General features: G+C 38.2%; 1 protein-coding gene across 1 annotated transcript in view; it reads left to right on the top strand.

The window, feature by feature from the left end:
- LOC115213003 overlaps positions 1-25000 on the top strand; it is a 55360-nt gene that overhangs the window by 465 nt on the left and 29895 nt on the right. Inside the window, exon 1 of the mRNA XM_029781899.2 lies at positions 1-2. This exon is cut by the window's left edge and continues 465 nt beyond it. Within this exon, the coding sequence (XP_029637759.1) occupies positions 1-2 (2 nt within the window). The remainder of the gene's footprint in view (positions 3-25000) is intronic.

Consider the following 25000-nt stretch of genomic DNA (forward strand, 5'->3'; position numbering starts at 1 on the left):
AGGTAGGTCTGGTTTTCTCCTTAATTAATATTGTGCACCTTTCTTTTAGTGCCATGTCTAGTTCTTTATCATTTTGAGCGTACCGATGTGCGCCGTGCTCCTTTAAGGAGTACACACACACACACACACACACACACAACACACACACACACGCATACACACACACACACACGCATACACAGACTCCACACACACACACTCTCTCTCACACATGTGCGCGTGTCAATATGTGCATGTATGTATATATATGTACGCGTGTGTATGTATGTATGTATGTATGTATGTATGTATGTATGTATATATGTATATATGTATGTATGTTTATATGTATGTATATATGTATGTATGTGTGTATGTATGTGTGTATGTGTGTGTATGTATGTAGTATGTATATATATACACACACATAAATAGTCCTTTATACTATGGGCACAAGGCCTGATATTTTGGGGATGCATCGAGCTCAGTGTTCAATGGAACTTATTTGAAAGGCAACTAATTATATGTTTATTACACCTTGACGGAATAATAGACAAATATACATATATACATATATACATACATACACGCTCGCACTGGCAGCCACATAGAGAGAGAAAGAGAGAAAGAGAGAGGGGGAGTATGGTGGGGGATGGGGTAATCATTCGATTTAACGGATTAATTACAAGTGTCCCCCCCAGCAATGCTGAACATTCGTTAAGTCGAAGATGTCTTTCGTCTTTTACTTGTTTCAGTCATTAGACTGCGGCCATGCTGGGGCACCGCCTTGAATTTTTAGTCGAATGAATCGACACCAGTACTATTAATTTTTTTTTTAAAGCCTGGTGTTTATTCTATCGGTTTATTTTTTTGCCAAACCACTGTTACGGGGACGTAAACACACCAGCACCGGTTGTCAAGCAGTGGTGGGGGACGAACACAGACTCAAAGACAGATATATGCATACGTATATATATATATATATATATATATATATATATATATATATATATTATATATATATGGAATTTATGATAAATTATATATATATATATATATGTAAAAGTAAAAAAAATATACAAACTGGGACAAGAACGTGAAACATTTAGAAGACGACACAAAAAACGGACGGGACATCCGAAGCCCTCAATCATCAGTCAAGAACCGGATCATCCTCGCAACCTCGGCTGATTAATCTTATATATATATACGACAGGCTTCTTTCAGTTCCTCTACCAAATCCACTCACAAAGCTTTGGTCGGCTCGAGGCTATAGCAAAAGACACTTGCCAAAGGTGCCACACAGTTGGACTGAACCCGAAAACATTTGGGCTGGGAAACGGGAAATTTTTCTTATCGTTTTTTAGCTAAAAAGAAAACAAAACAAACTGTACTACAATATATATTCTAGCATAATTAATTGCTTGTATATATTATTACTTGGCGTATAAAAATTACTTGGCAGTGCAGATAATTTTGCTGTAACCATAGTGATATAGTACTGATTGGTCACCTACTTGGTAGCAAGGTTGCGAAGGAAAATATCTTGCTTTAACCATCCAATCATTCTTTAAATCTTAAGAAGATATTGCAGATTTTTTGTCCCAGATATTGTGATCATTTGTAGTATGTATGTATGTATGTATGTATGTATGTATGTATGTATGTATGTATGTATGTATGTATGTATGTATGTGTGTGTGTGTGGGTGTGTATGAAGCTATGTATGGAGTGGACCAAAAGTCACGGAGTCTGAGATTTTTTGTACTTTTTTAAACATTGTTATTAAATATAGAAACTCGTTCGCGATGACTTTTTTGTATGTAATATTTAAGAAAAATGCATACAAGTTATCCAAAAAAAAAAATTTATTGAAATTCAGACCCCTTCGTGAATTTAGGTTCACCCTATTATCAATGCACGTGGGTGTACGTACGTGTGTATGTATGTATGTATGTATGTATGTATGTATGTATGTATGTATGTATGTATGCGTATATGTGTGCGTGCGTGTGCTCAGGCGCGCGTATGTGCGGGCACGTATGTAGGTGTTTGCAATTCTTGAATGCTTGTATGTATATTTTATGTGTGCGGGTAGATATGATACTAGTTCTAGAGAAAGCTGTATAAACAAACATAAACAGAATATCAAACGCACAAACTTACAACGAAATAGATGGATGGATAGATAGAGAGGATGAGTGAGAGAGAGAGAGGGGAGAGGGGGAGAGAGAGAAAAAGAGAGAGAGAAAGAGAGACAGACAGAGGGAAAGAGAGAGAGAGAGAGATTTAAAAAAAAACTTTTCGTATAGAATCCATTTGTGCACGCACGAATAACTGTGTACCAAAGTTTGCAAATAATCTCTATCTTTCTCTCTCTGTCTCTCTCTCTCACGCTCTTTCACGCTCTTTCGCGCTCTCTCTCACTCTCTCTCTCACACGCTCTCTCGCTCTCTCTCTCACACGCTCTCTCCCTCTCTCTCTCTCTCTCTCTCTCTGACACACACAGATGTAAATGTATTAGTAAGTGTATGTGTAAAAAAATATATATATTTGTAAAATATGTAAAAGGTGTTATTACATATATCTATGCACGTGTGTTTGTGTGTACATATATTTAAATACACACGCACGCACACACACACACACATGTACGTACACACACATACGCACACACACACTATACATTCGCCACCCCCCACCACCACCACATATATATATACATCAAGTACACATATTTTTCAAAAGAACTAAAGCAGTGTTTCCCAACCTATTTTAACCCCAATTCTCACTATAACGTTCCAATAAAATGTGTGCCCCACCAGTGATTAGAAAAACAAGTATAGGTGTATTTATATGTACACACAAGAGAGCGCTGAAAATTTCCTGACTTTGGGTAAAATAAAATAGAGGAGGATCAGTTAATTATGATTTTATTCGACATAATCCCACACTTATTGCAGCAGCCCTTCAGTTTCTCTAAGCTCTGTAAAAGAACGCGGAATGTTGGGCCTCCAACCAGAGCCTTCGTGACACCCTTAAAACCAAAAGCTTTTCAGCACCCCTTCGTATGATACTGTTCTCGAGGTGACTTAGGAAACGAAGGTAGCAGACCACTAATTTAATGTAATTCATTTATGAAGGACATTGATGTTGTTTAACCACAGGTTACTCTTGATTTAGTTTTAATGCTCAAGCCGTGATCACCCCATCTTCTTAATAGTTAGTATATCTATTACGAAGTTATCCAATCTTTATTTATTTATTCTTTTTCACAAAAAAGAGAATAAGGTTTTGGGTGAGATTAGGGGATTTGGACTTGGAAGAACATTTGAAAATTATTTCTAGGAGGTCATGCGGCTACGAGAAGTTTCTTCGCTGACACGTAAACTTTGGAGCAGAGATCGTCGTTTCGCATCCTTTGATCAACATTGATTCGAGCCCATGACCAAGGCATTTGGTCCTCATTGATAGAACCAAACCTAATTTTAAGTAAGAAAGTAAGTAAGTACAGTGGTTCATTCACAGTTACGTTAGGCAGTGGTAGCATTGTAGGACCGACGAATGTCTTATCAAATGGACTTGAAAATTTTAATTAAATTTATTTTCGCTACACCAAAGAAGATACCTTCTATACACTTACATATATGCCTCCTAATTACTCACAAATGCTCTTGCTGTATACTTGTGAGTATACCTGCAATATACTACCATCCTATACAGGGCTAGGTTTATTTTTCGAAAAGTGGAAATAAGTATTGGTCCTTTATTCGTTGTAGTTAAGAAAGCTTAATCATCAATTACAATAAATAAACAAACAAATAAATAGACAAAGGCAGTGGGAGAAAAGACTAAGAATACGATCGGAATTGGCGCTAGGTGACTGTAGCAGGGTGGTTTACTATGGTAGAATGGCTTACTGTGGTAGAAACTTTTGCTGTGCTAAAATAAGTTTTCTGCAGAAGAATAGTTAACTATGGTAGAAGGTGACCGAACAGTTTTTTGTGGTCAAAGAGCTTGCAAAGGTTGAACAGTTTACAGAGATAAAAAGGTTTACTGTGGTGGAACGGATTACTGTGGTAGAACATTTTAATGTGGCAGAGCGGTTTACCGTGGTAAAACAGTTTAATGTGGTAGAACAGCTACCTGTGATAGGGCAGCTTACTGTGGTAGAATTGGCTTGCTGTGGTTGGACGGCTTAACGTGCCAAAACGCTTTGCTGTGGTAGAACAAGAAAGTTTTACTGTGGTAGAATAGTTGACTGGTAGAACAATCGACTGTGGTAGAACAGTTGACTGTGGGAGACTGGTCTAGCATGGTAGAACAGTTGACTGTGGGGGAATGGTCTAGCATGGTAGAACAGTTGACTGGTAAAACGGCTTACTCTAGTAACATATTTTAATGTGGTAGAACTGTTGACGGGGGTAGTATAGTTTACTGTGGTAAAACGGCTTACTGATAGAACAGTTTACTATAATAATACAGGTTCTTGAAGAACGTACTACGTGAGTTGCACGAAACAGACTCGGCACCATCACTTGATCGTCTTAAAAATAGGGACAAAGTCTCTCTTAAAACAAGGACACATCGGAGACGACGCAGTCCTAGACAAAATAAAATAGTATGGTCAATGCAGAATTGCCATTGATCATGACCATAGGGCAACAACGTGCTTACGTAGCGAGAAATATTCAATTCAGGTTATTTTCCGCAATGTCAATTATCAGTGTTTAGAGAAGTTACTTCTCCGGGATTTTTTTTATTTAATGATTTTACAGAAACTAATATCAGAATCATTTGGGTGCTAAACTTTGTCGTTAAATGTTAATGTGCTTATTTATTTATTTATTTATTGCACGAAAATTAGGATTTCGAAATTGGTTTGCGATTTTCCAAATTCTTTGTTCGTTTGTTTCTTTCTTTCTTTCCTTCCTTCCTTCCTACCTTCCTTCTTTCTTTCTCTTATTATTTCTTTACCTCGATGGTGATTCTGAAGGTTTATCTTGTCTGATACTTAAAATAAATAAGTAAGCGGCTTCTTCTGAATTAGATAAATTTTTCAAAGTTTTAAGGCGTGGTCGTGTGATAAGAAACTTGCCTCTCTACATGGTTCTGGCGTCAGTTACACTACGTAACATTTCAGATAAGTGTCTTCTAACTAAATCCGACGAAAGCCTTGTGAATCTACTTGGCTGACGGAAACGTGTGTGTGTTTGAGTGTGTGTGTGTGTGTGTTTGAGTATGTGTATGTATGTGTGTGAGAGAGAGAGAGAGAATGCGCGTTTGTGTGTGTTTACATTTGTATTCATTCCCACCCCCGTTTGACAGCCGGTGTTGGTTTGATTACATCCCGGTAACATAGCGGTTTGCTAAAAGAGATCGAATAAGTACCAGGCTTTCCAAAAGAGATCGAATAAGTACGAGGCTTTCCAAAAACAAGCAAAAAAAAAACTAATGGGGTCGATTCACTCAACCTCTTTAAGGTTGTGCTCTAGTATGGCCACAGTCCAGTGATTGAAACAAGTTAAAAAAATAAAAGATAAAAGATAAATATTTAAGGTTCGGTCAACCACTAATCTCTGATGGCATTGATTTTCAGCCGATTCCTTAAACCGCTGGTCAGCAAACGCTTCTACAAGAAGATTTTTAAAAAAAATTCTTTTATTTAGAACTTATCCGAATATCAGTCGAAAGTTGGAAAACCGGTACACGAGGTGAAAGTTTAGCAGAAATCTTAAAAGTTACCTAACTTGAAGCGATAGTCTTGAGTAGTGGGTCTCAACCGGGGTCTCTATGGCCCTTGGAAGTCCTTATAAGATTTAACTGTTAAAATTTATGGAGTTATATTTCTCTAATAAAACGATAAAAAACGGGACTCATGCGCCTAGTTTCCCGGTTTCTGTGGCGTATGTGTTACGCCCAGCTGGACGGGACGCCAGTCCATCGCAGCGTTACTCAAGAAACAGGAAGAGAGAGTGAGAGAACGTTGTGGCGAAAGAGTACAACAGGGGTCGCCACCACCCGCTTCCGGAGCCTCGTGGAGTTTTTAGGCGCTTTCGCTAAATAAACACACACAACGGCTGGTCTGGGAATCGAAACTGCAATCCTCCAACCGCTGCCTCCACATATTTCTCCAATGCTCAAAATATCTTTGTATACAATTCCTAATAATATTTAATCATAAAAAATATTCAATCATAAAAATATAATAGGAGTTTTCAGACATCAAATGATTATGTCGGTCCCTGCCTCTGAGTAAAATAGCAAAAAAAAAAAAATGGTTGAGAAAAACTGGTCTAGAGCAATCTACTACATTGTGGCTTGAAGATCAGCTCCTAATACCAATCGTTATAATAAGTAATGAAGGTGATACAATAGTGAAATATGTTTTCAAGGTTCGCGCCTAACCCTTAACTTCAAATTTGCAATTGTTTGGTCATGAAACTTTCAAGTTGTCCCGTTTCCTCCTCCTCCTCCTCCTCCTACAACAACTACTACTACTACAACAACAACTACTACTACTACTACTACTACTACTACTACTTCTTCTTCTTCTTCTTCTTCTTCTTCTTCTTCTTCTTCTTCTTCTTCTTCTTCTCTCTTCCCTTTTGATGATCGACCAGATATTCATGTGTTCAGTTAAACTATTGAGACTAACTTGATTTAAGTTTTGCTTCATGATAAGCTTGCAAATCTTGGCTTGCGATGTTGTATTGGGTCATGCCATAAATAATGCGGTTTTTTATATACTTCCTTTATTCTTCAAAATTAAGATAAACAAAGTTTTTTAATCTAAAATATTCTCCCCTTCATCTTCTATAATGTTCTATCTATCTGGTAGACTTGTAAGGGGCCTCTTCCAAAATTCACTTGTCCATTACGAAAAATATTCCTTCAGTACTGTTCTGACTTCGTCTATAGAATTCAGATTTTTCCGTCCAAATGATTTTGAAAACTGCGGAATAAATGATAATCAGATGGGGCAATGTCCGACGAATATGCTTGGTGGGGCATCGTTTCCCATTCAAACTGCTCCAGCTTTTGGAATGTCATCCTCGCGGTATGTGGCCGAGCATCATCCTGATAGAAGAATACCTTTCGTCTTGAAACCAAAGATGGTCGTTTTTCTTATAGCACTGACTTAAACCGCTCAAGTTGCTCGCAGTAGATCTCCATTGTTATCGTTGGGTTTGGGTTTAAAAGTTCAAAGTGGACTAAATCGTTTATATTCCACCAAACAGATAATAGCACCTTACGTGGGTGAAGACCTTTTTTAACCTGGAGCGCCGGTGTTTCTCCTTTCTCTACCCACTGTTCTCGGCGCTTGACATTTTTATAGAGAGCCCATTTCTCGTCACCAATCACTATTCGGTCCAAAAAAAAGAAAGAAAAAAAAAGGTTCATTCGTGAGACGAGCACACTTTCACTCTATGCGCGAGATTAGATTCGGAAAGTTTGTGAGGAACCTATTGACCCAATTTGCTGACTTTTCCGATGATACACATGTGTCGATGAATGGCTGAATGACCAAATCCAAGCTTCTCTGATAGTTCCTCAACAGTTGCAATGGGATTTTGTTCCACCAGAGTTTGTAGGACGCCCTCGTCGAGCTCTATAGGTTTTCCAAGACGAGGCTTATCTTATAGGCTGTAATTTCTGGCTCGGAATTTCGGGAACAACCATTGACACTAGTTTACGCTTATTGTCCGATCCCCATATATTGCAATAATATTCCACGCACTTTCCGTTGCGTTGTTGCCTTTATTGAACTCATAAAGCAAAATATGCTGAATATGCTCCTTTGTCACTTTCATTAGAGCTTTCAAAAAATAACCGTTAAAATCGATCTGCACTCATCAAAACTTGTACTAAAAATAAGGACAAGGTAAAATTACTACCTGCAGGTAGTTTATCCCGTCCCCGTCTGACTTTTAGTTCATGCAATTGAAAAAATCGCATTATTTATGGGATAATCCAGCATATATATGAATCATTCTGATATGCATTACTTGTATACACACACACTCAAGTGCTTCGATGCCTGACGTAGGTGGAGACTCATTTCTTACAGTATGTTCTCACATAGCAGTCCTCTCTCCATTTTTACATAATTTCTGCTCAAAGTCAGCAACCTAGATTCTATCTTGCCCACCTACCACATCTCTCTCTCTGTCGCCCTCTCTCCCTCACCCTTTGTCTCTCTCTCTCTCTGTTGCCCTCTCTCTCTCTCACCCTTTGTCTCTCTCTCTCCCTCTGTCTCCTTCTCCTCCTCCTCCCCTCTCGCCGCTTTTTCTCTGCTCTTTGTTTCTCCATCAGCCCGCCTTTTTTTTTTTTGGCTTTTACTTCTCTGCGGGTCTTTTTCTCATGTTGAAGAGTGTAATAATTGCAAACAGGCATTTTCTGACCTGAACTGCAGCTGTGAAAAAGAAAATTAGGTTATGATAACAACGTTAACTTTATCAAATGTATTTGAACATATCTTCTGTATCAAATTTGTTTTAAATAATAAGAAATGTGGCACAACTCAACCACAGTGATTCCGTTCTTGAATTTGTTTAAGTCATTAAGGCTGCAACCTCGTTGGTGCAATGTTTTTTTATAGGTGACTGCTCCTTGTTGCTGTTATCGTCACTGCTACAGGTCGTGACGTTCATGTTTGGTCGTATTTCATAAAGCAATCTTAAAATCAGCAAGTTTTTGTTGATTGTTCTGCTCGTTTTTTTTGTTTTTTTTAATATTATTTTTCTTCCATATAGTTGATTATAAACACTAAAATATAGCGCGATTATATAATTATTGTAAATGAACTTTTTTTTTAGTTCCTCGCCTATTTAAAAAAATTTTTTTTTTTTTTGAAAGCATTTGAGCTGCAATTGCAAGTGTGGGAAAAAGTTGTATGAAAAAATACATTTGCATTGCACCAAGTAATACAGATTTCAAATTCTGGCACAATGCCAGAAATTTCGGGGGCAGGGTTAAGTCGATTACATCGACCCTGAAAACTCAGCTGGTATTTATTTTATCGACCCCGAAAAGATGAAAGGCAAAGTCGACCTCGGAGCAATTTAAACTCAGAACGAGAAGACGGACTAAATACCACAATGCATTTTGCCCGACGCGCTAACGATTCTGCCAGCTCGCCGCCTTATTTCAGCAAGTAATATAAACTGGCTTTTTGAAATCCCATAGTGTGACAGATTAAATTCGTAACCAAATTTATATGTACACCTACGTACATAGATACATAATACATACATACATACATACATACATACATACATACATACATACATACATACATACGTACATACATACATACATACATACATACATACATACATACATACATACATACATACATACATACATACATACATACATACATACATACATGTATATATGTATGTATGCATGTATGTATATCCTGAGTGTGCCTTTAAACTGGACTTTGCAGAGAGGCCCTTGTGTAGGACTTCAAGGATTTTAAGAAGTGCCTAACTACTGCTTACCCACTATTATTCCCAGATCTTCTCTTATCCGGAGTAGTAGAACCTGTTAAGGTCCAAGCTATGGCTTAATTAGCATGTGAACCAGTGGCAGTGGAACACCATAGTTCGCGTTAGAACTTTCTTCTAGTCGAGGGTAAACTCGTGTAAAAGAAAGTTTGAAGTGCATTTGGTTTCTGATCGTCTCACCCTCCGTGATGCTACTGGTTTTATAGCTGATTGTACTAAAAAGCGGATTCATTTCTGTGCAACCCTTTACCCACTCAAAACAAATGCAAGCATAAGAATCTATAGGGCCCTTAGAACGTTTGCGCGGACTTACTGAGTTTCGGATGTAGTCTTACTCGGTCATAAGTTGACTTCTACCATGCATGCATGTACTTACGCACGCACGTACGTACGTACGCACGTATATATGTATGTATGTATGTATGTATGTATGTATGTATGTATGTATGTATGTATGTATGTATGTATGTATGTATGTATGTATGCATGTATGTATGTTTTTTTTCTATATTTAATTATTTAAATTCTTTCTTTGAAGAAGGAGCTGGTTTTTAACTAAGATACAAAGCTCCATCATTGGAGGGTAGATAACGAAAACAAAGTTACATTTTAAACCTGAGAAAAGTCTTGCATAGTTTCGCTTACAGATTGTATTTGTAATGTGCGAGTCACTTGGTTGATTTCTGTCACTGAAAATCAAAGCTTATCCAGATTACACCAATTATTTTTATTATAAATGTAATTTTGCATTTATGTATATATGTATGTATGTACAAACGTTTGTGTGTTTATATGTATGTATAAATGCATAAAATGCTTGTATGGCTTCTCGTTGTTCATCAGGTCTTATGGACAGCCATGTTTACCTTTCTCTGTGGGTCGTTAAACGACTGTATATCTCGATTTTTGGCGCGCAAGTTTATCGTCTGACAGTACATGTAAATGTTTGATTTAAGGCCAGGTATTACTATGCATGCATGCTTTTCTTCTTGCTGCAAATGTGTTCGTCCTCTGTTTGTCTGTCTGTCTGCCTCTCTCTCTCTCTTTCTCTCTGTATATATATTTATAGTCAATCTCTCTCCAACAGTAAAGATATTCAAAGTAAATGGAAGCTAGCATTGCCTACTTTTTGTGAAGGGTCGATGGTTATTCCTTGAAGTGTTCTCATTCACATACGCACAAATACAAATTGTAGCAGACATTCACCAGCATTTCAAGTGACACAACCATTGTTTAACTTCTCGCACTCTGAGAAAGTGCTCTAAGTATTACCCCTTCCAAAAAAATAGAAATAAAACAAAACAAAAAACAAAAAAGAAAACAAAAGAACAACTGTTTCTATGTAAACCATATTATATCGTAAAGTTGCAATCTAATCAGGCTATTAAATATCACTAAATGTCACCATATCATATACAGACTTCGCAAAAATGAGAAGAAAAATTATGGCAAGCAGGCGCACGCGCACACACAAGCATGCACCCTCCCACACACACATACACAATCATTTTTTTTTTCATATTCCTGTTGGATTTGGTTAATATTGCACAAGTAGCTTATTGTTTAAAATTTGAAAAACAAAACCAGTATTCATATATATACACATATATTATATGCATATATATAAATATATGCGTGTATGCATGTTTGCGCATGTGCATTATATATATGTGGGGGGGTGTATACATACATAAGTATGATATGATTAGTTCTGCTTCCCATTATTTTTGTTTCCTTTCCATTCTTCTTTGTTGTCTTTCTTTTTTCTTTCTTTCGACAATTTAAAATACTCACTATGAAACACTTTAGAGTTAAACAATAACTTATTTGTGCATTATTTTACACAAGCCACATACGTGTTACAGAAATGAGACAGAAGTGAAAATAATTCTATTTCTACGGAAATAGATACAATTAATCTCGTTCCAAAATCGACTCAACATGTGCTCTTGAAAAGACACATTACCAGTAATATATAACAGAATGTTATATATGTATATTTATTTCTTTACTACCCACAAGGGGCTAAACACAGAGGGGACAAACAAGGACAGACAAAGGGATTAAGTCGACTACATCAACCCCAGTGCGTAACTGGTACTTAATTTATCGACCCCGAAAGGAGGAAAGGCAAAGTCGACCACGGCGGAATTTGAACTCGGAACGTAACGACAGACGAATTTCGCCCGGCGTGCTAACGTTTCTACCAGCTCGCCGCTGGTATATTGTATATTGTTGTTGTTTGTTCCTTCTCGAGCCATGCCTGGCTCATAAGGGCCGGTTTCCCGGTTTCTTGGCGTATAGGTTCCCCACCTGGACGGGACGCCAGTCCATCGCAGGTGAGCTGCAAGATGCAGAAGGGAAGAGTGAGAGAAAGTTGTGGCGAAGGAGTCAGCAGAAGTTTCGCCGTTACCTTCTGCCGGAGCCGCGTGGAGCTTAGGTGTTTCGCTCATAAACACGCACATCACCCGGTCTGCTGCTCTAACCACTAGGCCATGTGCCTCCCCCATATATGTATATGTATGTGTGACAAGAGAAAGGTTACTCAATACAGGGAGCAAAGTTAGTGTCTTTAATTAAAAGAAGCCAATGGTGCATTCTATTGCCTTACAGATTGTATTAGGATGTGGAATTTTTTCAGATAAATACATATTGCAACTTCTTGCTCCATCAAGAGTACGCTTCACAGAAGCGTTTTCGATTCTCTAAATTTTGAATTACATTGATACAGTGGGTGGAGGTGCGTGGCTTAGTGGTTAGGGTGTTGAACTCATAATCGTAAGATTGTGGTTTCGAATCCTGGACCGGGCGACGCGTTGTGTTCTTGAGCAAAACACTTCATTTCACATTGCTCCAGTCCACTCAGCTGGCAAAAATGAGTAACGCTGCGATGGATTGGCGTCCCGTCCAGCTAGAGAATACATACGCCATAGAAACCGGGAAACCGGGCCATAGAAACCGGGAAACTGGCTGGGCTTTAAAAGGGCGAGTGAAGGCACGTGGCTTAGTGGTTAGGGTGTTGAACTCATAATCGTAAGATTGTGGTTTCGATTCCTGGACCGGGTGATGTGTTGTGTTCTTGAGCAAAACACTTCATTTCACGTTGCTCCAGTCCACTCAGCTGGCAAAAATGAGTAACGTTGCGAGGACTGGCGTCCCGTTAAGCTGTTTATATGTGGAAACTACCTGGTTTCTAGGGAAATGGGGACCTCTATGTAGGTCACATGACATACTAATATAAAGTATGTCATAAAAGGGAAAAATCGCATTTTGTCTTTTATCTTTTAATTGTTTCAGTCATTGGACTGTGGCCATGCTGGGGTACTGCCTTAAAGGGTTTAGTCGAACAAATTTATTCCAGTGCTTAAGTTATTTCTTCCCCACTTATTTTTTCTTTTTGTAAGCCTAGTGCTTATCGGTCTCTTTTTGCGGAACCGCTAGCTAACAGGGGTGTAAACAAACCAACGTGGTTGTCAAGCGGTGGCCAATAGGTAACAGACAAGCACAGTTTCACACATAGACGAGCACACACACATATGTGAGTGTGCGTGCGTGAGTTATGAGGCACACACACACACGTGTGTGTAGGGGAGGTTAGGGTTAGGGTGTGTGTGTGTGTGTGTGTGTGAAGGAGCATGGCTCAGTGGTTAGAGCGTCCGGCTCACAATCATGAGGTAGTGATTTCGATTCCCGGACCGCGTTGTGTGTTGTGTTCTTCTACAAGACAGTTTATTTCACGTTGCTCCAGTTCATTCAGATTTAGAAAAGAGTTGCGACGCCACTGGTGCCATGCTGAATCGGTCTTTGCTTTTCCCTTGAACAACATCGGTGGGGTGGCTGGTATGCATGGGCGACCGTTGGTCTTTCATAAATAAGCTTGCCTAGACTCGTACCTTGGAGACTAACTTTCTAGGTGAAATCTCATGATCATTCATCTGTTTCACCGGTTTCCACTCAATTTCCGTTTACCAAATTCATTTGCAAGGCAATAGTTGATCTTGTGGTGGTGATTGTAGTGGTGGTGGTGGTGGTAGTGGTAGTGTTGGTTCTAGAAGTAATTCTTTGGATACAGATCAGTGAATAGTTCTAATGAGAATTTCTTGGGTATTTCCCAGATATAAATAAACATCACAATACCATTGATATTAAGAAAAAAAATTCCAACACGCACACTATATGTGCATGTGTATGCATACATCCATTGTGTATTTATATTTTTGCGTATACATCTTCATGTACATAAATATATATGTACCGTATCTATATTTATTTCGAATATTTCCCGAGATATGACGTAATTCATTTGATAATTTTCTAGTTATACTATCTTCGAACTAGGTGGAAAAGAACAAGTATCTATGCATTGAGATTCTAACTTTATTCATATATGAGTTAGTACACCAGGCTATAAAAATAATATTTCTTATTCCGAATCTGAATAAAATAATGTTATCATGTGCCAGTTTTTCTCGCCATCTGCTTTTCAGTTGAAAATATATATTATATACAAATGATAGGTGTACATAGTTGAGAAACTGTTTAGGAGGAAGATAAAACACAAATACATCTTATTCAGGCAAGGAATTTTCATCTGGAGTTCTTGTGCTTGTAGACTTTCTCTGGTAAATCTTGTTAATACTCCAGCAGTTGTCTGCCATCGTATTTTTGCCCCATCCCTCTTGATAACGCTCTACCATAGTCCTGAGGTCTTGGAGGAAGCGCTCTCTTTGTTCATCACTTTTGTCTTCAAAGTTTTCCGGGAACTGATCGAAGTGACTGTGCAGGAAATGGAATTTAACGCTCATGCTACACCCAAGATCATGGAAAGCTGACAGCATATTATTTACAATAATTTCATAATCATCTGCTTATCTGTTCCCAAGAAAATTTTTTTTTATGAATGCTACGAATGACAGCTATACTGCTCTTTCCTTGTCAATGATCTTTCCGACAAATTCCTCATCAAGTACAAGGGCACGAATCTGAGGTCAGTCAAACACACCTGCTTTGATATTCTCAAATGACAAACCAGGAATAGCAAAGACTACATTTTGAAAGCGTTCACCATCAGTATTCAATGCCTTAGTGTATTGCTTCATCAAGCCCAGCTTTATACGGACTGGCGGGAAAATAATCTTTTCTCGGTTGACAATTGGATCCTTCACAATATTTGGCAATGCCTGCTTCCAGAGTCTCATCAATTGGCCACTTCTGTGCCCAGTGTTCTTCTAGAGCTCGGTTGCCCCACATGCAGAGATAGCAAGGATACTTTGTGAAACCTTTCTGCTGGCCGAGGAGAAAATTGACCATTTTCAAATCTACACAAAAGGTCCAGCTGTGCTCATGATATTTTAGTTGGTCAATAACTATTTATACGTAATTATATTCTTCAAGCAAACGCACTGAGTGATCAACTGGGACAGCTCCATAAACATTGCCATTGTGTAGGGGAACACACTTCAGGCTATGCTTAGAACTATCTAGAAATAATCGCCAGTCAGTTGAATTGTACGAGGGGATTCCTAATTCCTGGAGAAGATAGGGAATATCGCGGCAATAAACAAAGTGTTTCTCTTCTGAAAAAAAAAAATGACACAAAAATCTGGTCTCGTTTTCAAAGTAAGAAACTTTTGCAGTTTGGTCAAATAGATGCTTTTCTTGCAACATGGATGCTAGAACTTCAGCTGCAGTCTTGGTAAGTCCCAAATCACGCACTGAATCATTCAGTTCTGTTTCGCTAAACTGATGAGGAATAGATATTTTTCGGTACCATAAGAGAGGTCTTGGAATTCTGAAGTGTAATATCTTGATCTTCGTTATCATCCTCATACTCTTGTTTTTTAGCTTCGTCTTCGGAAGCGGTAAACTGGAATTGAGAGTGTCTCAGAGTGCATAATAGGTTTAATTGCTGACGGAATATTGGGATAGGATATTTTACGCCTATTTTCTTGGTCGATGCCTTTTGTCGTTGACCATACAAAGATAACAGTCACTGGTGTGGTCTCTGGGTTCTCGCCAAACCATAGAAATTACAAACGGCGGGCTCTTTTCGTTTTCCTTTTGTCCAGTCACGAAGCATTTCCTTACAGTTATGACATACAACACGAGGGACCCAATTTTTGTATCGTTCGCCTAGGAGAATTTTAAAATAGGCTTTATAAGCCCGTCTCACAAACAATGTGATATTGCGCCTTTGACGAATAGTGTGAAGGAACCACAGATATAGCTGGAGCCATCAGGATTATTCACGTATCTATGTCTACTTGAAGAAGCCGTGATCAGATCTGAAAAAACACAATTGTCAATCCTTTGAAAGTAGGATATATGTATCTCAATATGTCAAATTTAACTATAAATGTACAAAAAGTTAATTTTCAGATTGCAAGAAAACTGGAGCATGGAGAGCAATACCGATTACAGATTTGAAATTAGCACAAAAATGTTAGAATTAGTAAAAACAAATCTCACGCAACAAAAAAAAAAGGAAAAGATTGTTCGGTATTATCTGCTGATTTGTATTTCATTGGGATTCAAAAACGAGGGCGTCAATTGAGTTGAAATAAAATTGAAACTAAAACAAATTCGACTTTACGAACACCAAATAGGAAATTCCTTAGTTTTGTATTGAAGTAGGACTTCCGTAATATCTTCCTTTTTCATTGTCATTGTATATATTTAGTTCGGTGAGGCCGTATCGGTTATTAATTCGCTAGTTTCATGCGATGTAATTGTATAATAGATATATAGTTGATTAAGTTAAACCAGGAGTCGCCAAAGGGGGTCTGAGGGACCCCCTAGGGGTCGTCGAGGAATTACAGGATCTTGATGATAGCCAAAGGGTCGAATGGGGGTCGGCGTGCGATACTTAGTCGGCGCCATGCTCATCCCTCGCATTGATGTTGTCAATTTCAATAAAAGATACAGTGATCCCTCGCTACTTTGCGGTTCAACTTCGCAGATTTTAAATATATATATATGAACGCCTAAAATTTTTCATTAAATCCATTAAAATATGAATAATAAATATTATTTCCTTGTCTAGGAACAACAAAACAAGTGTAAAATAGCAAAAAAGCATATACAGGGGTCTTTGAACTTAAGATGGGCTGTGATTGGTGCAATGGAGAGAGACGACGAATCATATCTTTCTATTTTGTAATCTGACCTGTGTAACAGTAACAATCTTTATTTTTTTTAATTTAAAGTTAACAGTTGTCCTTGTTATTAATAGACTACTATAATGGGTGGGTTGTTAACAGTACAGGGAGAGTTTTAAAAGTCCAAATACACTTTAAATAAATACTGTAAATATGGTGTCGCTACTTCGCGGAAATTCAGTTATCGCAGCCGGTCTCGGAACCAATCTACCGCGATAAACGAGGGATCTCTGTATTCTAGCAATATGATGCGCTTTCCACGTTTTCTAACCGTGAAAACAATTTCATAAAAAATTGAAAGTTTAATACTATATACTCGTACGCATAGTTCAAATTAAGAAATTCTATCTTCAATAGAATTTCTTAATTTGTCGTACATGTATCTTTTAGCTAACATTTTAGTTGCCAGCATCAGTACCCGGTACACATTTAAGATATGGTACGGTAAGGTAGGGTATTAAGATATTTTAAATGAAGAAAGCGGTCGATGGTCGAAAGAGTTTGGCGACCCCTGAGTTAAACTATCAAGTTATAAAATATTAGCAGATAGTAACGAAGTTGAATGACTAACATTCTTTCATAAAAGAAGCCTAACTAATCTTAAATCTAGAAAAGTTAAGTAACAATTGAAACATTGTTATTCTGTTTAAATTAACATACAGTGAGTGAGTGTGTGCGCGCACGCGTGCGTGGTAATGAAAAATACAATAAGACTAAACAGTCACTACAAGCAAACTAGTATGCAAAAATTTTCATAAGCCAACGTGCACCGTTCTGTTTCACTAATCCAACTTTAGTAATAGTTTTTTTATATAAGCGAGAGAAAGACCATTGAGAGAGAAAATATACCTTAAGATGTATATGATTATTGCAAAAAATACCAAGTTATTTATTAATTTTTTTTAATGAAATATAAGTTGGTAAAAGATGAAAAGCAAATAAGTAATGTTTCGGATAAACATGCTGCGAATCCCTTCTCAAATTTCGTAATTAGTTCACTAGATATTTTGAATTTGTTAATGTTTTATTTCCGGTAATGCTTTTTTCTATGAATGATCGGAGGTTGAGGGACAAGAAAATGATTAAAATGCTGAATAGATTATACCAGAACGATGCGGCTAGTCAAGAAGTTACAACGATGACCTCCAGGCTGAAGGAATAATATTTTATTTGTGTTGTTCCTTGTCCTGCACTGGACTTGATAGTGCAGTCAGCAATGAAGGGTTTGTGCTGTTGCCGAGTGTTTTCATTCGTTTGGCCCTAGAGAAGGCAATAGAAAACTACCTTCGCGTTTCCTTTCAATAATACTGTAGATCATAGGTTCTCAAAGTGGGCGCTAGCGCCCCCGGTGGGCGTTGAGCGGGTCCCGGTGGGCACTGGTGTCTAAGGTGTAGTGCAGGGGGCGATGCAGAAAAAGAGACATTGGGAGGGAAACAGTGGAATAGGGGACGCTATGATTAATATTATTATAGTATTGTATACAAATTATATATCATATTAAATATCAAATGATTCATTGTATATATAAATTAGTAAAATATAAAATATTTATTTATACATAAAAATAGTGGGGCGCTGAGGGTATTATGCGAGCTGGCAGAAACGTTAGCACGCCAGACGAAATGCGTAGCCGTATTTCGTCAGCCGTTACGTTCAGAGTTCAAATTCCGCCAAGGTCGACTTTGCCTTTCATCCTTTCGGGGTCGATAAATTAAGTACCAGTTACGCACTGGGATCGATATAAGCGACTTAATCCGTTTGTCTGTCCTTGTTTGTCCTCTCTATGTTTAGCCCCTTGTGGGTAGTAAAGAAATAAGTATTTCGTCTGCCGTTACATTGTGAGTTCAAATTCCGCCGAGGTCGACTTTGCCTTTCATCCTTTCGGGGTCGATAAATTAAGTACCAGTTTCGCACTGGGGTCGATGTAATCGACTTAATACCTATGTCTGTCCTTGTTTGTCCCCTCTGTGTTTAGCCCCTTGTGGGTAATAAAGAAATAGGTATTATGTGGCTATGAGGGGGATGGTGGCCCAAAAAGTTTGAGAACTTCTGCTGTAGATGGTTTATCTATTGGAGTGCTGGGTGTCAGATGACATGCCATACAGATATATAGAAACATGAAAAGGATTATACATTCACACATTACAGTGTGGTTGAAGAATCCTATGTGGTTTAAAAAATTTCATTTATTCATTTATTTTTACGTTACAATCATGCTGATACTGTTTCATATGAATCTGTTGACGGTGCCATTCCATTGTCATATATAGTCGGAATAATTCACTGGTGAAACAAGAGATGCCATATACTTTAATCACCTAACCAATCTTATTTATTCTATCTCAACTCTTCCTGCCGAAGGCAAAGACTGTTGCGACCTCACTGCAAAATTTTGAGAGAAAGAGAAGAGCTATAGTGAATTGGCTCATTTCTAGGGTCTTGATTTATCGAGATGAAGTATATGAAAGATAATGCCTGCCATATGGTAGGATTGAAGCATCAACTCGAGAACCACTGACCTCTCTATCGTAAAGCATTGAGTCGTGTCATACCATTTTATCAATAGTTAATTGTTTTAATATCTCCTTTAAATCATACGTGCATTTGTCAAAGGTCATATTATCTATATTGAATGGAGATGTAAATCTCATGACCATTTGTGAGTACAAAACAGCACTGAAGATTTAAAAGACTCCGCCGGTTACGACGACGAGGGTCCCAGCTGATACGATCAACGGAACAGCTTGCTCGTGAAATTAACGTGCAAATGGCTGAGCATTCCACAGACACGTGTACCCTTAATGTAGTTCTCGGGGATAATCAGCGTGACACAGAGAGTGACAAGGCTGACCCTTTGAAATACAAGTACAACTCATTTTTGCCAGCTGAGTGGACTGGAGCAACGTGAAATAAAGTGTCTTGCTCAAGGACACAACGCGTCGCCGGGAATCGAACTCACAACCTTACGATCATGAGCCGAATGCCCTAACCACTAAGCCACGCGCCCTCACCGCACTGAAGATACTGCTGCGTTAAATATTTACGACAAATGAGCATAGGAAAGTATAACTTTCTTTATAAGTCTGTTATTTTCAACGCAAAGCTGTACAATTTCATGGTTTCTGCTTTCGGTTAAACATACGAGAGGTGCCGAAAAGTTCCTGAAGAAAATACAAAATAATGTACAGCAAAATCAGTTAATTGTGATTTTATCCAACATATTCCCCTCTCAGATTCACATACGAACTGCAGCAATCATTCAGTTTTTCTAAGTCCTGTAAAATAACTCAGAAGCTTTGGGCCTCTAACTAAGCCTTTCACAATACTCGTAATGCCAGGAACTGTTCAGCACCCTCAAGTACTGGGTCGTTATGTGTTAAGTGTTTTAGACATAGACACAAAGCAGTGAAGTGCTAGTGACAGTATACGAAGACTGTCTCAGTAGATCGTAATCTGGTACTCTGTCTAGTCGGTGTTGTGACTATCAGTCTATGGATCAGATTTCAGCAATTTAATATAATACACATGTTTTAACCACCCAGCATTTAGAGAAAAATTAACTGGATACATATGTGTATATGTATGTATACATATACATTCATACACACACGTACGCACACACATACACATATCTGACTTTAAGCTGCATCCAGTAGTAGGTCTCTAGTGCGGAAGTTCCACTTCTTAGCCACTACAGTTCCCAAGTATACACTCAGTCTGAGTAGTAGCACCTGTTAGGGTCCCAGGTATGGGTTAACTTGCATGTGAACCACTGGGTTTGAAGGATACGTAGTCATTGTAAGAACTTCTAGGAGAAGGTAACTCGTATAAAAAAAACCTGAAGTTCGGTTGGTTTTCATTCGTCTCAACCTCTGTTGTGCCACTTGTTTTATAGTTGATTTCACTGAAAAATGGGTGGAGTATTGTGAAAGGCGTTATCCACTCAAAACAAATTCGTGCACAAGAACTTACTGGTCTCTCGGAATGTTTACACGGATTTTCTAAGAGTGGGAAGTAGTCTCACTCGGTCACGAGCATACACACATACGCACACTCACATTGGATAGATTGCAGTAACCTTTTTCAGCTCTTTGTGCTCTAAGTTCAAATCCTACCGCGGTCAACTTTGCCTTTCACTTTTCGGAGTCGATAAATAAAATACCAGTCCTGTGGTCAGACATGAAGAGGGATGGTCGCTGCCAGGTTTAAAAAATACCGAAGATATGATGCATATTAAGAAGGCACCCTTACAACTGCAAGGAGTTAAAAACCTATTGCATTGAATATATGTATGTATGTATGTATGTATGTATGTATGTATGTATGTATGTATGTATGTATGTATGTATGTATGTGTTGGGATAACTAGCTCTAATACAAATTCAAAATTGTCATACAGATCAACACAAGATAAATTCCAGGAGCTCATAGTATACCAACTGAGATTACTAATCATGGTAGGGATGTAATGGCTGATTTTGTGACAACGTTAATTATCGACTTATGGAATGGCTCACCAGTTTCCAAAGGATTAGAGAGATGCTATATTGATTTCCATTGTACAAAGGAAAAGTCTGTCCAACTGTGATAAATTTCATGCCGCTTCCTTGCTTGTAACTTTTGGCAAAATATTTGCCAGATTTATTGAATTGACTGTAGGCGTGATTATGCTCCATCGTTATTTCAGATCCTTGATGTGGATTTAGATATAATAGAGAGACCGCAGATATGATTTTTAGTATAAGACAATCGCTGGAAAAGTATACCAGCACCAGTGGCGGCTCGTAAATAAAATTAGTCGGGATGCTGCTTCAGAAAATTTTTAGACGTTGTTTTAATATGTAAAAAGGAAATTTATACATAAACTTGATTGGTTCGCGTTTTAGCCACTACTGGATAGTGTGTTTAATTTGTTCACTGAACACCGCCATAAATTTTCTCTTGTGTTTCAAAAGGCCCTAAATCACAAAATAAGCGTGTGGGGGGATGTGCCCTATTTTCCAAATCCTGGCAACAACACTGAAGCTGGAAGAAGAAGAATAACCTAATTCTACACTTTATCACATTCAAGAATATAAACACGTTTTTTAAGCACAACACACGCAAAGTCAAAAGTAAACACTACCTTTCACCCGGTACTGTCGTTCAGGCAGTGCTCTCTCTCTCTCTCCCTAGTTTGGCGCGCAACAGCCAAACACCGCGTCGCGGGAACTGTGAAGCGCACAGTTCTATACAAGGAGTTTTGTATTTTTCTCATAAACTAGGGGATGGCTACTGATTTAAGCTTAAGGATTATATAATGTACAAGTATAAAAAAAGAATTAAAGAAAAAAAGGATTCATTATATTGAATGTTATCGATAATATCGAGTGGAAATAGGGGGCGCTGCAGTTCCGCAGTTCCTATATACGAGCCGCCACTGACCAACACTGTTCATTCGGAACATCTGGTACTGAATGAACAGAATCAAACAGCAGCTCATTAACAGAAAGTAAAGCCTTCAGTTTGAGAAAATTGGAATTGTTCATCAAAGAGTGAAACATAATTCTCTAAACTTGTTGGCTGGTGAAGTACTGCATGGTCGAGACTCCAGAGATTTTCTCGCCTGTGTAGTCTGTGATTGCATCACACTTTCAAAAGCCGAACTTATTCATCCATGAAAGGTCATATATCAGATGAAGACGAGATGTTTATATGCACACAGCTCTAGTATTCCCAATGGAGCATTGCTATTCTTTATGTCCAATCAATTCATCAAATTCTGAAAATCCATTTTTGACGAATGTACAAGGAAGGGTAGAGAAGTTATTGGTGCAGTTTTTCACAAAATTATATGCTACATTTCTCACTAATAAATGAATAAATAAATAAATAAATAAACTCCAATTTAAACAAAATCAACGCTAGATAGTCATAATAAGGTTTACTGTAGAAATGCTATCAAACGTGTTACTATGAGAAAGTGGCCATGCTCTAAATCCAGTTGACCACCGACCACCATAATGCGTGTGCATCCATATGTGTATGCTTTGTATACTTGAGAGCATGCATCTCGCCTCTCTTTGGCTACTTAAAAAAAGGAACACTTAAAACGAGTTTCTGTTGACTTACATTTGCGAAAATCGGTCAAAAGTCCTTTGAACATCACGTTGTTTTGGTGTAGTGTGATTTGTGTTGAATGTTTGCTTTCGATAATTCTGGGGTTTGGAGTGCAACATCTGAGTTCAACAAAATCGTGAAGAAACAACCCACTTTAAATATTTCACTTCCGGTGAAGACTTGACATGTCGCCGGCTCATTCAGAGTGATGACAGTGCTAGTAGTAGTTATTAGTTTTGATGAAGAGGATGTTGGCGGTATTGTTCATGGCATTGATGATGATGATAACAATTATAATTATCTTGATGAAAGTGGTGATAATATGATCATAATTTTGAAGAGGAGGAGGAGAGGGGGAGGAAGGGGAGGAGGAGAGGGGGAGGAAGGGGAGGAGGAGGAGGAAGATAGTGATGATGATGAGGTGGAGGAGGAAGATGGTGACGATATGATGATGATGATGATGAGGAGGAGGAGGAGGAGGAGGAAGATGGTGATGATGATGATGAGGAGGAGGAGGAGGAAGATGGTGATGATGATGATGATGATGATGTAAGGAAGGGGTGGAGGGGCATATAAGCGATATGCATAATATCTCAACACGCGCCCGCATGCACAAACACACACACACACACGCACTCACATACAAGATGTACATCTATATGTAGACACACTTGCATACATATATGTGCATGTTTGTTTATAATTTGTATATTTAGATAGGCGTGTGTATGCAGACTTGAGCCTTCGTGAGTCAGTGTGCGTGTATGTGTAGTTTCGTGTGGGAGAGCACGTGTGTGTGTGTTTGTATGACACTGTGTCTCTGTGTGTGTGTATGCTCGTGTCGGTGCGCAATGTGTGTGTATATATGCATTTATGTGTGTGTAATGAAGTTCTAATGCAAGTAAGTACCAGTAGTAGCGGGTGGGGCAAATTCATTTGGCGCCACATGAATCACAAAAAGACCCACTTTACTGCACCCACCTTTCACATTCATAACATCCATTCTGTGTGTGTTTGTGTGTGTGTGTGTGTGTGTGTTTGTGTGTGTGTGTGTTTGTGTGTGTGTGTGTGTGTTGTGTGTGTGTTGTGTGTGTGTGTGTGTGTGGTGTGTGTGTGTGTGTGTGTGTGTGTGTGTCTGTGTCTGTGTGCTTCCTTCCCCTTGCACTAAGTGTTATTTACGAAAACACGCATCTCTTAATACTGAATCATTCGCAAATTCTTGCTGCTTCTGAATTCTTTTTCGTCATATTTGTTCACAAGTACGGGATCTTTTCGGTTTGAACGGCAGTTTTTTCTAGCGGTGTCATATGAAATTGTCACCCATAATTATGACCCTAGTATCGATCTATTGCATTTCAATCTGTTTTAGGGTTAGGGGTGGGTGGAAAGGTATCTGTTTTTCTTCACAAATGTAAATAAACCCAATCTGTTTCTTAAACGAGGGACATTTTCATACGGCACAGAATGTTTTTTTTTACCGCAATAGACGTCAGTGATTGGTTGAAATTGCAGTGAATTGAAGAAAAAAAGCAACAAATGTCTTACAAACTATAGAATTTTCTCAATAAAGCCAAGAGAAAAAGATGTTTTATAAACACATTCTAACAGTATACGAAGTTAAAAATTTTTTAGCAACCTAGAAATTATGTTAAAAACTGCCGTTCAAACCGAAAACATCCCAAGTACGATATAAACCGTTCCTGTCTCTCTAGTAGTGTTGGTTTCCTGAATTCTTCCCTGCATTTTTCAACTTAACAATGTTTAGTATTCTTAACAATGTTCAAGAATACTAAACTCGTCAAGAGCACAGCTTTCCTTCTTCCACTATCAAATCAATAAAAATGAAAAATAAAAACTTTATTGATCTTTCCCGCCCTTTACTATGTACTTGCTAGAAATAACAGCCAAATCTCCCTCAAATAATATAGATAATGTAGTCCTAGATGTTTACAACTGGTCACGACCAGAATGATCGATCGGAGTAAATAATCCAACTTCTGCTCGCTTCGAAGCAATACAAGACACTATTTTCTCTTTGTTGTTTCGTTCGTTCGTTCCTTTCTTTCTTTCTTTCTTTCTGCTTGCCGCTTTTCAACTTCTTCAATTTTGTTCCAGTTGATTTCAAATGTGGTGTATTGATGCGGTTTTGTATGTTGGTTATTGATATGAAATTTATTTTCGCCATAAACCAATAAACAGTCAACAGCTTATAAAGTTTGCAAATTTTGGGTAATTTTAGCCAATCAAACG

This window comes from Octopus sinensis, linkage group LG6, assembly GCF_006345805.1.
Source record: "Octopus sinensis linkage group LG6, ASM634580v1, whole genome shotgun sequence".
In the NCBI taxonomy this organism is placed as follows: domain Eukaryota; kingdom Metazoa; phylum Mollusca; class Cephalopoda; order Octopoda; family Octopodidae; genus Octopus; species Octopus sinensis.